This window comes from Panthera uncia, assembly GCF_023721935.1.
Source record: "Panthera uncia isolate 11264 chromosome D3 unlocalized genomic scaffold, Puncia_PCG_1.0 HiC_scaffold_8, whole genome shotgun sequence".
In the NCBI taxonomy this organism is placed as follows: Eukaryota; Metazoa; Chordata; class Mammalia; order Carnivora; family Felidae; genus Panthera; species Panthera uncia.
Window position 1 is genome coordinate 67719570 of NW_026057586.1, and position 17046 is coordinate 67736615.

General features: G+C 42.7%; 1 protein-coding gene across 1 annotated transcript in view; it reads right to left on the reverse strand.

The window, feature by feature from the left end:
* TTC28 (tetratricopeptide repeat domain 28) overlaps window positions 1-17046 on the reverse strand; it is a 622119-nt gene that overhangs the window by 85104 nt on the left and 519969 nt on the right. The window contains exon 12 of the mRNA XM_049619809.1: window positions 15686-15851. Within this exon, the coding sequence (XP_049475766.1) occupies window positions 15686-15851 (166 nt within the window). The remainder of the gene's footprint in view (window positions 1-15685; window positions 15852-17046) is intronic.

Sequence of the window (17046 nt, forward strand, 5' to 3'; positions counted from 1 at the left end):
TCATAGGGAGGACCATTAACTTGGCATGACAGAGCACCCACCAAGGCATGTTATGCATCTTGGTTTATTAATATTATTTAATAGTGTAAGATGAAATGAAAGCTGTATCCATCTAGTGGAAAATCCTATCTACCATGGGAAAATGACTCGTATTTTACAGACTCCAGATTCTTTTGCCTGTTTGACTCATTTTCGAAGACAAGTTAGACAAATAGTTTTTTTTCCTCCTTGCAACTTTCTTCCAACTATAACTCTATCTCTTTTAAATTTAGCCATTTCCAACATTCAAAAATGCTGTAATCCAAAGCCCTTACCCACTATAAACTATGCTGAGTTTTTATCTCTGGGGCTTAAAACTCAACACTGAACCAAAGTAGGAGGAAGGAGACAAGAGAAATACAACAAAACTTTAGTTTATGCTTGATTGAAAGAAAGTTTGTACAGACAGACACACACACACACATACGCATACACTCTTCTTATACTTTTTCATTTTACTGTGGTGTTAATCCAGTTTGCTCATTCTGTACCCTTCTTTGGAAATGGTTTTTCTCATACATTGCCAGACCAATTCTAGCATTGATCAGAAATGGTCCTAACTTTATTTATCCAAAGGATACAAAAATGCTGATTCAAAGGGGCACATGCATCCCAATGTTTATAACAGCAGCACTATCAATAATAGCCAGGGGCGCCTGGGTGGCGCAGTCGGTTAAGCGTCCGACTTCAGCCAGGTCACGATCTCGCGGTCTGTGAGTTCGAGCCCCACGTCAGGCTCTGGGCTGATGGCTCGGAGCCTGGAGCCTGTTTCCGATTCTGTGTCTCCCTCTCTCTCTGCCCCTCCCCCGTTCATGCTCTGTCTCTCTCTGTCCCAAAAATAAATAAAAAACGTTGAAAAAAAAAATTAAAAAAAAAAAATAATAGCCAAATTATGGAAAGAGCCCAAATGTCCATCGATTGACAAATAGATAAAGAAGATGTAGCATACACACACACACACACACACACACACACACACACTGGAATATTACTCGGTGACCAAAAAGAATGAAATCTTGTCATTTCCAACAATGTGAATGGAACTAGAATATATTATGTTAAGTGAAATAAGTCAGAGAAAGATAAATATCATATGATTTCATACATATGTGGAATTTAAGAAACAAAACAGATGAATATAGGGGAAGGGAAGGAAAAATAAGAGAGAGGGATGCAAACCATAAGAGACTCCTAAATACAGAGAAAAATGGAGGGTTGCTGGAGAGGTGTTGGACAGGGGGATAGGCTAAATGGATGATGGGGCATTAAAGAGGGTACTTGTTGGGATGAGCACTGGGTGCTGTATGAAAGTGATGAATCACTAAATTCTACTCCTGAAATAATTATTACACTGTATCTTAACTAACTTGGATTTAAATAAAATTTAAAAATTAAAAAAAGAAACCTTCCTAGCTTCAGCTTTCATGTAATTATGAATAAGCCATGTTTATATGGAAAAATGAAAAGGGAGGCCCATTTCATTTAGTCATTCAGTGACTAATTCCCTGAGAGCCAGCTACGTTCCAGGTACTGTACTGACAATAAATTAGACCCAATCCCCACCCTCAATGGATCTCTAGTCCAGAAGGGGTGGGGGAGACATTAGAAAATGAACCCTACATAATAAATAATACTGTGATGAGCGGCAGCCAAGAAGGAAACAGGGAAACCCAAAAACCCACAGCAGCAGAACTACCCGGACCTGACAAATAGCTTTTCCTGAAACAACCCCACAGAGACGTTCTACGTTCTCAACAGAACACAAGGGATGCATGTGGCACCCAAAGCATCATTAAGGAACAAGCCCAAAAGAAGAGATGGTTTGCAGTGGATACCTACAGGAAAGGAAATCAATGTCAGGTACCACTTAGTTTTTCCATTTCATCTTCACAAGAAAGGCTGTTTGCAACCTTGAGGTGATAATCGATATGTGATGTATACTGTTTCAACCTGGTCGGTTCTAATTAATAAATGTATATGGGGGCACCTGGGTGGCTCAGTCGGTTGAGCAACCAACTTCAGCTCATGATCTCAGAGTTCGTGAGTTCAAGCCCCACACTGGGCTCTGTGCTGACAGCTCAGAACCTGGAGCCTGCCTCAGATTCTGTATCTCCCTTTCTCTCTGACCCTCCCCCGCTCATGTTCTCTCTCTCTCTCTCTCTTCAAAATAAATAAACATTAAAAAAATAAAATAAATGTATATGTTAACTTACAGTAAGATCTGAAAGTTATCCCATGCCTATATCCTTTCATGGACAGGATATGTTAATCCGACTTCTGGTTTTAGATGGAGGCATCCACTGTTGCTTGGCCGACCTGTGACATTAAGGGTGAGGACACAGAAAACGGTCTGCAGCCCATATTAGCAACATGCTCGAGGGGGACCTGCGTGATGAGGCAGGGGAGGGCAATGAGTGTGGGACAGCTTTGAGCCAAGTCCTGAGATGGGAAGGTACTCGAGTCCTTCCTGAAAGCAGGAAGCTTTTGTGAGGGCTGCCAGAAAAATGAAGTGTTCTCTCCTGATGTTTCTAATTAGCAGTGAGATGAGCGGCATGCGTAGGAATAAAGAAAAAGACAAGTTTATGATGATAACTTTGTCTCCATCAGACGGTATGTTTTTGGAAGTGACAGATCCTTAAATCAATTCTGCCTCTCCCTGCTTATTAGCACTGACTCCTCACTGCATTAGCATAACTCTATCAAAAGCCAGGAAAGAAAATCTCATTACTTCTGAAGCCTTAACAAGTTTAATGGGTTCCAGTGAATCCGAAGAGTTTCATGTGCTGGCCTACGGGTCGAGTTGTGTAATGTGGATGTTAGTTTGAGGTCTGCCTTAACTACCAGATCTGGGGAAGTCCACCTCTTCGAGTGTCTGGGATAATACCCTGCTTTCACGCTACTGTGCAGGGGTGGGAGTGGGAAAGAAAAGGCCAGATGCTAACTCTGAAACACGCGTTAGCACTTGTGTCATGCTTTGCTACACGGATGATGACACACCAAGCATACATTAATGATGCTCTATCGACCACATGTCAGGAGCAGGTGTCTTCCCACTTTGGAGGTGCCCCCCGCAGTTCGTTCTTGCCCTCTTTCTATTACCCACTCATCCGGTGAACCTTCCTGGAGGCCTCTTAGGTAATAGGCACTGCTAAGAGCTAGCAATGTAGAGATAAGACGTGAGCACATGGCATTCACGGACCCTCCTCGTTGGCAGACTGAGCTGATTTATACAATTGAATTCCAGTTAAACAACAGGGATACATCAGAGTTCTATGCACTGTGTACCCAGACTTTTCTAAATCCTGGATGGGAGGTAGAAAGAGGGGAGGGGCAGGGTGGGTGAGCTCCACAGCAGCACCCCCTATTTTGTCTCATCTCCTTGGTACCTCCCCGCATTTTGGCTTCTATCCACCTGTGTATGTAATTCCCACCTTCAGAAAAAGCAACGCCCTGGGAGAAAACCCCAGGGGATCCTAAGCTGGCAGAATCAGAAAGCAAATGTGTAGTCACGGGGACTACATGCACGGTGTGGAGGCGGTTGGGGGAAGAACTGGCCCCTATTCGAACAGAGAGTTCACACCAGGAGATAGAGGGGGATAGGCTGTACAGGACAATGGAGCCCGAGGACCAGCTTTATCTGAAGGTATTCCCTGGCCACCACCATGCTCTGTGGGCTGTGCTGTATGCAGAAGTGCTCGGATGACAGAGGAGCTTTCACAGAAGTGCTCAGATAGCAAAGGGCCAGGAGCACTGAAGGAGGAGAAGGGGACAGAAAGGCCAGTCTGGTCATGGGGGGCATGCATGCCGAAGTAAGAGCCTGGCCCAGAGCAGGAGAGAAGAGAGCAAATGGGCAGGATCAAATGGAGTTTAGTGACTGATTACAGAAACAGCAACAGAGGAAAGGGAAACTTCAGGACAAATGATTCAAAGTCCTCAAAACTAAAGAACTTGGGGAGGAAAGATGGAGCCTTTAAAACAAATGGGAAAAATTGGGACTAACAGTGACAGACGGGGGAGCTGCCTGAGAAAAGGTATGATTTTGCATGTGCTGAGATACAGGTGAATTCCAGGGGGAAGGTCAAGCCTAGAAACCACAGGAAACACGGGGCCAGGGATGTAGATGTGTGCCCTTGCAGAAGATTATGTTTCCAAGGGCAAGCCCAAAGGCGAGTGAGAAGAAGATGGAAAACCGTCGAAGGAGATGAAGATGTGCTTGCAAAACCTCACCCGCCTGTGTGTGTGCTGTGTTGAGGGGAGAGATACAAGCAGAAAAAGGGTCAACAATCAGATGCCGAAGGGACCCAAAGCATGGGGCCTGAACAAGGATCATCCTTTTTTTTTTTTTTTAAGTTTATTTATTTTGAGAGAAAGCACAAGTGGGGGAGGGGCAGAGAGGGAAGGAGAGAGAGAACGAGCGGGGGAGGGGCAGAAAGAGAGAGAGAGAATCCGAAGCAGTTTCCGCACCATCAGCACAGAGCCCGATGTGGGGCTCGAACTCACAAACCATGAGATCGTGACCAGAGCCGAAGTCGGACGCTCAACTGACCGAGCCATCCAGGCGCCCCAGCAAGGATCATCCTTATCTCTCTCCAGGTCTCCATGGGTCGGGGACAGTGGGAGACCGTGTTACTGTTGAGCTCATATTCACTCTGTGGGAGAGAGATACTTCCTGCCTCACTGATGTCCGGCTTAATATGTGACTTGCTTTAGCCAATGGAACATGAGTGGATGAGAGGTGAGCAGGGCTTTAAAAGTGTCTGTTTTCCTTGGTCCTTTACAATCCTGATTTCTGCTATGAGGAGAGTCTTATCTAGTCACCACTGGTCACAGAAAGATGAGACACAAGGACCTAAGCCCAACAGGCAGCCTAAGGAGAACCAGCCCAGGTGATCTGCAGCCCCAGAGCAAGAAATACATGTTTGTGGTTAGAAGTCTCTAAAATCTTCAAGTGTTCATGACACTACTGGAGGCAAACCTCACTCGCACAATGTGAGCTGTGGGCCTGACACAGTAAAATGCGCTCTTTTAAGGATGGCACCCCTCCAGGGCCTCCTTACCACTGTGCTCAAATCATAAAAGCACAAACAGGATGAAAAACAATGCCTATTTTAGCCAGTTCAAAGACGAAACTTGGTGGCTATACTGGGGTCATTTTCCCAAAGCAAGATAAGTCAAGAGTTATATATTAAATGTCTTAAATATCGATTGTTAGATAAAGCTGCACAGAATCAATCAGAAAGAAAAGGCCAGGGAATTTCACTGGGGCAAAGGGCAGGATACACAGAGTCAGGGATATTGAGATTTGATTAGTTCAAAGAATTTTTACAAAATTGGTCATGGCAACAGCCAGCCAACAGTTGAAGTGAAACTGAGAAGGAAGAACTGAATGTCTTGATTGGTCAATAGATTTGCCCCACCCTTTGGGGCCAATGAACAAAGCTTTGGGGCCATGAACAAAGGATCCGAGACAAGAGACAAAAGAAGAAATGTATGGGGTTGCCTGGGTGGCTTGGTCGGTTGGGCATCCAGCTCTTGATTTTGGCTCAGGTCATGATCTCCCAGTTCATGAGTTCGAGCCCCTTATTGGGCTGAGCACTGACAACACAGCCTGCTTGGGATTCTCTATCTCTCCCCTTCTCTGCCTCTCTCTCCCCCAAAATAACTAAATAAACTTAAAAAAAAATGTCTGGGGTTTAATAGTGTCCCTGCAAGTTCTTCATGGCATCTACCAAATGCCCCCCCACCCCCAACTGTGGCCTGGGTACAGAAATGTCAGGTCCTGGCCCAGGAAAACCCAGGCTGTTCATAATTCCAGGCCCCGCATGGGCTGAATGACAGGCATGTAACACTTTCCCCTGCATCACTGCTGTCTGCTTTTTGTCTTTAGGCTGATTCTACCATTTGCCAGATCATCCCCGCCACGGATAATGGGAAACTCGGCAATTTCAAGAATTATGCTTTTTAAAAAAGTTCATGAAAAATGTGAAAGGGGATTCAATTTAGCTATGTCAGAGGTCAGACGAGAAGACCAACTACACTTACCCTTCTTGGTAAGCTGCTGACACACTAAGAAGCTTTACTGAATGAAAGTTTCTTTTTAAAAAATTTTTTAAAAAAATACTCATTTATTTTTGAAAGAGAAACAGAACATGAGCGGGGGAGGGGCAGAGAGAGAGGGAGACACAGAATCGGAAGCAGGCTCCAGGCTCTGAGCTGTCAGCAAAGAGCCCGACACGGGGCTTGAAGCCACAGACCGTGAGATCATGACCTGAGCCAAAGTCAGACGTGCACGTAGGTGCCCCTCAAATGAAGTTTCTGAGCTTATTTTGTATTCAGCCTTTTGGGAAGAAACTAAATTCGGGAAATCAGGGGCCCAAGACCAGAGTCTATAGTGTGTTCCACTCATTTCTGCAGCTGTGTCTCTTCAGTGATGTAATCCCTAACCTGGCATCATCTTTTTTTTTTTCCCCCCCTCAAACACATATAGTGAGCCCGAGTGAGTCACCTGATGGATGAAGCCTGCCTTCTGGAACCCAGCCATGTCCCAAGAAGACAGGACACAAGAGACCCAGACAGGTAGACCCACCCAACAGAAAAGGAGCCCAACTTCAGATCCTGCAACAAAGAGGTGAGCCTCAGGAGGCAGTAGCTGAGTGACTGTGATGTGGGAGACAATTCTGCAGCACAGGACAGGTGGACCTCCTCTTGCAAATCGCCATTCATCATCAGGAGGCCTTGGGCCTTTTCTTCCTCTGTGCCCTCACCTGGGGAGGCATTCCCTTGCTCACAGCGACTATTCTCCCCTCACTCCTCAGGGCCCAGCTCAGATGGCACCTCTCTGGAGGCCTCTTGAACCACTGCCTTACCTCCAAATAGCCAGAGTGAGGTGCAGCCTTCTTTGTTTAGACCTTTACCATAACATTTTGCACGTGGTGGATTAATAATTTACACATTTGTTGCATGTTTCACACTGTGAGCTACTGCAAGGCCAAGAATTCCAGCTATTATTCATGCATGTATCTCCAGGCTCAGAACCAGCTCTGGCACAGATTGACTACATGCTCATAAAACATTTTCAAAATGGTACTACCCTAATTTAGAATGAAATTGGAAACTCTTTGTTTTAAGAAACAAAATAAATGCCCCCCAATTATTATATCCACTCTAACCTCACTTAATTCTGGAAACGATTTGGGATAAGAAAAAAAATATTTGAGTTTTTAAATTTTTTTTTAATGTTTTATTTATTTTTGAGACAGAGCATGAGCAGGGGAGGGGCAGAGAGAGAGGGAGACACAGAATCGGAAGCAGGCTCCAGGCTCTGAGCTGTCAGCACAGAGCCCAACACGGGGCTCGAACTCACGAACTGTGAGATCATGGCCTGAGCCGAAGTCGGATGCTCTACCGACTGAGCCACCCAGGCGCCCCAATATTTGATTTTTAAAAGAAAAACTTACTAGGTTGGATTAACTGGAAGGTCAGCCTTGATTAGCAAAAAGCCAGAGTTAGAAAATATTATAAAAATAATTTTAAACTTTCAAATACCAACCGTAACTTAAAATAAGCCAACAGTATAACATTGGCAGTCTTGGGTACTTTCTTAAAAGAACAGATACAAATAATTTAAATCAGTCCGTCAATTGTCCATTTACATGGATTAAATATGTCCTAGTTGCAATCTGGCTTTTGCAATTTGTTTAAGAAACCTGCCTTTTTTTTTTTTCTTTTTCTTTTCTGGGGGTTGGGAGAATCTCTTTGGGATTGGATTCATCATAATCTTTGATTGATCCATGCACGGCCTGCTTTCATTGACTTACTTAGTAATTTTTAATAACTTAATAAGTGCTCACAAAACCACTATGCAAAACAAAAGCCAGAGAATAACACATATCTTATCTGTTACCTCCCATGGAGCCCATCCCCTGCCTGCCCAGCCCGAGGAAAATTCCATCACAAATCCCATGGTCATGGTCCCCTGCCTGTCCTTTCTATACAAGTTTTATTGCATCTAACTGTATTCCTAAAAGCATGTTTTTATTTTAGTTGTTTTAACTCTATTAAGAGGACAGCAAGCCATAGGTCATATTTGGGGATCTGCCTTTTTTCACCTATTATTCTAAGATGTAGCTGCAAGTTTGGGTTGACCGATGCTCATCTCTTTGCTACTTAATATTCCATTTTGGGACTATTATTCATCCACTCTCTCACTATTGGCATGTGAGTTGCCAGTATTTTGCTGTTGTTTACAGCGCAGTTCTAAAAATTCTTACTCATGTACAACAGTGTCTCTTGGATATTATGCCTACGGTGTATACCTGGGTCAAAGGCTATGTAAATGCTCAGCGCTCAAAGGTAATGCCAAGCTGTGTTCTGATGCAGTTGTTCCTGTTTATTCTCCACCAGCCGCATATGAGGTATCGCGTGGACCCACATCAACACTTGTCAGACCTAACCGCTGCCACTTGTTACCAGTCTAGAACTAACTGAAGGCATCAGCATTTACAAATTGGCACAACCTAAATTAATCCATGAAGTCAGAAAATGTACTGGATTATAAAAGTAACTTGCTGTAAAAAATTTAGAAATACAGAAAAGCACTGAAAGAAACAAAAATAACAGCTATAATTTATCAAGGTTTAATATTCATTACCAGGAAGGAATATTTCCCCTATTATGAGTGCAGTCTATAATCACAATTTATTTAAAATCCCTTGGGAGCACTCCTTCCAGACCTACTAGTCTTCTCGCCAGTCAGCTGAGCGTCGCCAAAGTGCCACTGCCCTGTCCCAGGTGCCAGGCAAACAGCAAGACTCTGGCTAAATATCAGAATTAAAAACTGAAGATGTGTTTTGAAATTCATAACATCTCCCTTATGGGAGGTTCATATTCTGTACAGTGGCTTCAATCTCTGCCTCTTTTGATCTGGGAGGAAGGAAGGGACTGGAATTCTTATTAAACACTTAATAAAAGCGGTTCTTTTATTTTAAATCCATTTTCAGAAACTCCTTTGTAGCACTGTACTTCCTTTCAGCAGCAAGATGCCATTAAGGAAAGCAAAAACGGTCTGCAGAATAACAAGGACACCACAGCCAGGCTGTGGGTAATTGAATGAAGGTGTTCCCCAAGGCAAGGAGACTCAATTTCTAGGGGCACAGTGTATTTTACATCCACTAGAAAGAGAGAATCAGTAAATCAGCCCAGCAGGGACAGAGAATCTGCTCACAGCACATCTTCTGGTGACCGGAACTCAAATTTATGGACATCTCACTATGGGCCAGGCAGTGTGTTAGCAGTGCGTGTTCAGAGAGGACACAGCACCTGCTTTCCATGGTAGCACTGTCTTCCCGGGGAAGACACATGAGTCAGGTGATTAGGAAGCAAGGAAGAACGAAGTAAGTGCTATTATTAGGCACCATTGAGGGGGAGCAAAAACCAGATTTGGATCTGGGGCTCTGGGTTGTCCTGGTGGAAACGGTGTGATTGAACAGGGCTCTAATGGGTGATCAGAATTATTTGTAGGAAAGGTAAGGCAATTCTGGCAGCAGGGAGAAGGACTCAATTCATTCACAGAGTCAGCTGATTGCTCACTTAATAAGCATATACGATGTCACAGGACTGCCCCAGGCCCTGGGTATGCAGAGGTGAATGAAATCAACATGGAAACTTCTAAAGTTACCACTGAAGCAGGAGTTGGAAGGCTGAGAGGGAACCAGCCATGCCAACAGCAGTAGGAAGAAATTTACAGAGAAGGAAGGGCATGAGCATAACCTTAAGGTAGGAAAGCCCTTGGAAGAGCTTGAAAGGGGAGGGGCATAAAGGGGGGCACACAGGGACATGTCAAGCTGAAGGAGTAGAGATGCCATTCAAAGGGCAGAGGCCAGGTCACCTTGGCTTGCAGGCCGCCAACAAGGAATGTGAAGTCTAAAAACCCTCAGAACCTTTGAAGGGGATAATTGTGTTTGGGGTACTTTGTGATGGGGAGGACAAGGAAGCACAGTCCCAAATCCATCTATGAAGGGTCACTCTGGCTGAAGGGGACTGGGAGGCAGAGAGCGGGGACAGCAGCGGTGGTTCAGGATAGAGACAATGGGGAGCTGCACTATACTTATCATGGTGGGGACAGAGTAGACAGATTCACATGCATCTTTCACGCCTTTGCTTCCATACTATTTTTCCACAGTGGCCGCAGCATTTTACATTCCTACCAACAGAACACAAGAGTTCTGATGTCTTCACATCTTTGCCAACACTTGTTATTTTCTGATTTTTTGATAGTGGCCATCTTAACGAGTGTGAGGGGACATCTCATCGTGATTTTTTTTTTTTTTTAATTTTGAAAAAGAGAGAATCTTCTTATGTAGGCTCCACGCTCAGCACAGAGCCCAATTGCAGGGCTGAATCTCACAACCTTGGGATCATGACCTGAGCTGAAATCAAGAGTTGGATGCTCAACCCACTAAGCCACCCAGGCGCCCCTCTCATTGTGGTTTTGATTTGCATTTTCCTGATGATTAGTGATGTTGAGCATCTTCTCCTGTGCTTGTTGGCCATCTGTTAATCTTCTCTGGAGAATGTCTATGCAAGTCCTTTGCCCATTTTTGAGTCAGATTGCTTGTTTTTGTTGTTAGGTTGTAAGAGTTCTTTATATACTCTAAATATTAACCTCTTATCAGACATGGTTTGAAAATATTTTCTCCCATTCCACAGGTTGCCTTTGCACTCTGTCGATTGCTTCCTTTGTTGTGCAGAAGTCTAAATTTCATGTCGCTCCACTTGTGTAATTTTGCTTTTGTTACCTGTACTTCGGGTGTCATAGCCAGGCAACTGTTGCCCAGTCCAATGCCACGAAGCTTTTCCTAGGAGTTTTACGCTGTCATGTCTTATGTTTTAGGTTTTTAACTCATTTTGAGTTAACTTTCATATATGGTGTACGACAAGGGTCCGACTTCATTCTTTGGCATGTGGCTATCTAGTCTTCCCAGCACCATTTGTCAAAGAGACTATCCTTCTCCCTAATGTGTAGCGTTGGCACTCTTGTCAAAGATCACTTGATCTGTATGTCGGGGTTTCATTCTGGGCTATGTTATTCCATTAGCCCGTGTGTCTTTGTCTTTATGCCAGTACCTCACCGTTTTGATTACTGCAACTTTGTGATGTTCTGAAATCAGGAAGTTTGTGGCCTTTGGCTTTGTTTTGCTTCTTCAACATTGCTTCGGCTTTTTTTGGTCCTTTGAGATTCCAAATGAATTTAGGGTTTTTCTTTTTTTCTATTTTTGCAAAAAAATGCCATCAGAATTTTGATAGGGATTACAATGAATCTGTAGATTGCTTTGGGTAGTATGGACATTTTAATAACATCAGTTCTTCCAACCCATGAATATGGCATGTCTTTCCATTCACTTGTGTCTTCTTTAATTTCTTTCAGCAATATTTTGCAGTTTTCAGTATATAAGTCTTTCACCTCTTGAGTTAAATTTATTCCTAAGTATTTCATTCCTTTTGATGCTATCATACATGGGATTGTTTTCTTAATTTCCTTCTAAAATTATTCATTGTTAGTATATAGAATGCAACTGATTTTTGAGTGTTGATTTTGTATCTTACAACTCTGCTGAATATGTTTATTAGTTCTTTTTCTTATAAGTCTATTTATTTATTTTTGAGAGAGAGAGCGAGAGTGCGCACATTTGCAAGCAGGGGAGGAGCAGAGAGAAGCAGGCTCCATGCTGTCAGTGCAGAGCCCGATGTGGAGCTCGATCCCATGAACAGTGAGATCATGACCTGAGCTGAAATCAAAATCTGGATGCTCAACTGAGTGACCCACCCAGGCACCCCTGTTTATTTGTTCTAATGGGGTTTTTTTGGTATAATCTTTAGGGTTTTCTACATATAATATCATGTCATCTTTGACCACACATCATTTTACTTCTTCCTTTGCAATCTGGAGGACTTTATTTCTTTTTCTTGCCTAATTACTGTGGTTTGGACTTCCAGTACTATGTTGAATAGAACTGGCAAGAGAGGGCACTCTCGCCTTGTTCCTGATCTTACAGGGAAAGCTTTTAGTTTTTACCACTGAGTATGATACTAGCTGCAAGCTTTTCATACGTGGACTCTATTATGTTGAGGTAATTTCCTTCTTTTTCTAGTTTGTTGAGTGTTCCCTCCCCCCCCCCCCCCATTATGGAAAGACGTTAAATTGTGTCAAATGTCTTTTCTGCAACTATTGAGATGGTCATGTGGTTTTTGTTCTTAATTCTGTCGATGTGGTATGTATTACAATGACTGAGTTAGGAGAGAAATGGAGAAACTCAAGAGTTGGGATTTGGATATTTTAGATGAGAGATACCCAGAAGATACCCATGCAGGGATGTTTAGTGAGCAGCTGCACTTACAGATTCAGTGGTTAAAGATGCCTGAGTTAGAGTGAAGGGGGAGAAGGCACAGGGTACATTCAGAGGACAGAGAAAAAGGTATCGTGGCTGGAACATGGTGTTCACCAAGAGACAAGATGGAAAATAAACCCAGAATGCCTTCCTAGAGCTAGATCATGGTGCCAGGCTTCAAAACTTGGATTTTATTCTCTGTAAACCTATTACAGAAAGGTTTCCTTTTTCCCCCTCTTTGAGTGATAGAATTGCTTATTCGTGGCTATTTATTCCTAATATAAAAAGTAATATATGCCCATTGTGAAAAAACTGAAAATAAGGAAAAGTATAAAGAATAAAATACTAAGCATCTGTAATTCTACCATCCACCTATAATTACCACTAACACTATAGTCTGTTTCCCTCCAAGGATTTTTTTCTTACTTTTCATACCCATATTTTACATATATTACAAAATTTAAGTTATATTATATATAATAAATCTATATCCTATTTTTTCATACAATATTTTGTCACAAACATTTGGCTATGTCATTAAAAGTTCGCCGTGAACATAATTTAATTACAGTGTAATATTATATTAATGTATGTAAAATAATTTGACCTTCAATTATTGTGGACATTCAGGTTTTTAAATTTTTCTATAATATATAGACCTATTACAAATATTCCTATGTACACTTCTTTACTCCATTTCCAAAATGAGAATTATGGGGTCACAGCATTAACATTTTAAAGATTTTTGATACTACTGGCAAATTATTTTTAGAAAGGCTAGAACACTTTATATCCCTACTGTATAGACTGCTCATTCACTGCATCTTTGTTACTATTAAGCATTACTACTTTAAAAATATTTAACAATTCAATAGATGAAAAATAATCTATCTGTCATTGAAATTTTCATACTGTTTTCATGAAACTGTGAGGCAGAAACCTGAGTCTCACAAAACTCCATTCTAGTAAACTCAAATCATGCTACTGAACTGTTCAATTTTGAGTTTGAGCTCACAAAATATGAACACATTTCTAGTAAGACTAGTCCAAAGCAGCAGAAAAGACCTTACTTCTGGCAGTCTAAACTGGGTATCGAAGCTACCAAGGACAGCCCAACAAAGTCATGCTAAGCATCAAGCCACCTGACCTAGAGATCCCCAAAGACTCATCCTAACTTGTCTGTATAGAGCAGAGGAAAAGATTAACATGGGGAATATAAGCCAGTTACGGTCCCTCCACTCTCCCATTGATGAAGAATTGAACTATAACCCAAAAGCCATTTTTTTCAATTCAAAAGTCACCTGGAAGCAAAATTACTCAACCTCTAGTATCATATAAAAGAACAGCTTGGACACAAGTGTTTGGAGTTAAACATGGTACCCAATGGGAGGTGGGAGTAGGCATTGGGAAGAGTCCAAGGGTAGTCCCCTTCCTCCTTATGATGAATATTAATCTAGACTGGGATCAAGTAAAATCTATATTTTCACACAGGCTCAGCCCCATCAGGGTTGGTTTGGACTGAGCTGACCCAGGTGTGGCCACGATGGTGCCACATGGTGCAAAGCAGGTATTCCAATAGTTGTGGAAGGGGGTGGGAGGTGGCAGGAGGATAAGAGAGCATAAAGACTGCAGGTCTACTATGGGAACAGACTTCCAATGGAACTTCAAGTCCCTTAGCCACGATTCTCTTTTTGACAGTGAAAGAAATGGGCACTGCCGAAATCTGCTCTCCTTTCTCTCCCTCATTTTGTGTTTCCACCACTGGCCAACCATCCTCTTTAACACTCGCTTGGGATATGCAATACCTTAGGTCAGGTTACAGTGGAATCAGACTGGCTGATGTGCCTTTCTGTCTGCTGAAGCAGCTTTGCACAGCCCTAGATTAACCTATTTTATGGTCATGTATCATTAAATTTCAGAGAACAGCCTTACTTCCAAGTTCTTGGGATTACCACACTGTCAAGCCCCTGTAATCACCACACTACTACCCAGGGTTAAGGAAGGGGATGCCCCAGGATGCACCACAGCCTTAGAAGAAATAAGACAACACTGTGTGCATGTGGCTGAAGCCTGTTCATACTTTATGCACACAGAAGCTGGAGATGACATTCTTACATGCTTCGGCTATTTTCTCAAAATATGATATTAATTTTGATAATTAAAAACAGAACAAGCAGTGGCCTGGGAGTCTGGGTGAGATCTCTGTTGTTGCGATCCTGGCTTTGACACTAACTTGGCTGTCAGCAGTCTTATTCCATGCTGGCTTCTGTTAAATAAAGGAGTTCAGCTAGAAGACCCTCCAGCACCTTCCACACTTGACATGACATTATCCAAGTGCATCTAAGAACTCGTCTCCAACTTCATAAATATCTCAAAGATCAATCCAGCTGCTGGCATTGACCAATACACACTCGGGAGTCTGGGATAAGCGTCTCTAAAGAATTATGGGGATATCTTAGGATTCCCATGATTTTGCAACTGAAATCACTCAAGAGACAAGCAGATGTCCTGGGGACCTGACACCAGCTAACACAGCAGATTCTCTGACATATGGACCTTCTCGACACTTGTTAAGCACAGGATAGACTGGGACGCCAGGAAATTCTGCTACCACCCAGCTCTATGGTACCCCCTTCTTTTGATTTTCCCCAGAAGCAGGGTGCTTGTAGAAGTGATTTTCCATATGTAAAATAGTCAATCATGATAAAATGTTTCCATAAGCATACAGCTTTTATAATCTCTGCAAAAAAGCACTTGCCTTCTCTGTTCTCCATACTAGGAGTTCAACTTCCTTCACCTCATCCCCACAGCACACAGATTTGTGCACAGATCCTGTCACTAGTGTCAAATTACTTTCCCAGACAGGCGTTCAGCTACAACAAACAAACTCATTATTAATCGGTTTATAACCCCCAAATCATCTCAGTTTTAATTAGCTGGGATGTTAAATTTGAAGTCCTGTGTTATGTTTAAACATTCTACAAACCCTCCTTAGAAAATGGGCATCTCCGATGAGGCCTTTCCCTGTCTGAAAGGAAATTACCAGAAAGAATAAAGACAGCCCACAAAGGGGTTTGCACTCCAGAGACACATATTTGTTTCTCCTGCAGCAACTGTGAATAGACTAAGCACAAAAGTGCAAATTCCCAAAGATTTCTTCCATTTAGCTGGAACAGGCTGTTTACAAAAGAAAGAAAGAAAAAAACCAACGACGCTAGGATTGTATCTGAAGAAGGGGCTAGGGACGCTGTACCACTTGCCTTGAGTAGTAAGACTCCACCCCCAGGGCCTCCCGCACACTGGCGATGTGCTGCTCCAGGGCCGAGCTCGTGGCTGTTGGAAGGGCCGCACTACTGGCAGTCTGGAAGTCGCCGGAGTTTTCCGCTGTGTTATCACCCAGGTAGTGTTCGTGAAACTTCAGAATTCCTGAAACAAGACAGGCACAGCCAACATTATGCAAGATTGGGGTCTCAGGAGGGAGAGGTGGAGGGTGGGGCACAGCCTTCTCTGGCAAGCGTGCCATCCAAAGCAATCAAGAAAGAAATCCTTCACAAAGAAATGTGAAGAAATCCTGAAATCCAAGGTCACGAGAGGGCTTTCCCAAATTTGGTCAGTACCCCTTTCTACAGCTTCCACCATCAAATTTGGTGCTTGAAACCAGGGAATTCAACATAAGGCTTCTGCTTTTGTAGATATACTCAGAAGTTCATGGAATGGTGACTTCATATGTATTTTGAAATAGCGGCTTCTCAGAAGCACCAAATAGGGAAGGTTTTCTTTCTCGAATAGTGCATGAACATGCCAAGGTATATTCTCCCCAGAAGCTGAAATCCTGAACACAAATACAACTAGCCAAGTGGAAACTGTGTTACTCAAAGACCTTTCATTTCACAAAAGCAAGGCAAAATAAATGTGTAGTACAAAGGCCAGATAAAAAATGTTTTCAGCCATTTTTAAATAAGACTAACTGGTCAACCATCATTAATGGATTAAAGGAGCAAAAAATTATGGCTGCATGAAACTGAAGCAATCCATAGTGGTTTTCTGGCAATAAACACAGGACATATTCTCAAATGGTAATGAGGTGTGTCAGCCCCGGAAAATGCTGGTCCTCTCTGATTGGATTAGAGCCCCAGTGAAAGCTTCAGAGTCTCATTAAGAGCAAAGAGGAAGGGAAAGAGAAACAATAGGAGCCTCATTATACATGGCTCATTATTACAGAGATTTGGATATACCACCTGTCAAATCATGTCCCCAAAACATAACAATGACAGAGAGAAAGAGCTTGATGCCTCCATCACCAGCCGTGTCTTCCGAGGTATCGGTGTCCTTCTTGGGGGGCTGGGATACACAGGGATCCATTCCATTGTAGCTGACACTCACCAAGTCACCATGAACATCACAACTAAAACCTTCAGCATAGAAAGGTCAGAATGTTCTTTATGGAAAGCCCATAAAAAAACATGGGATTAAGGGGAAAAGATTATAAAAAATAAGGCTGAGGCACAGAATGTATGGGCAGGAGTGCTCAGAAGCCAAGAGGCATCTGAGAGTTGTCATTTAGCCATCGTATCTTTTTTTTTTTTTTTTTTAATCAAAGGGATAGAAACACAATCAAGAA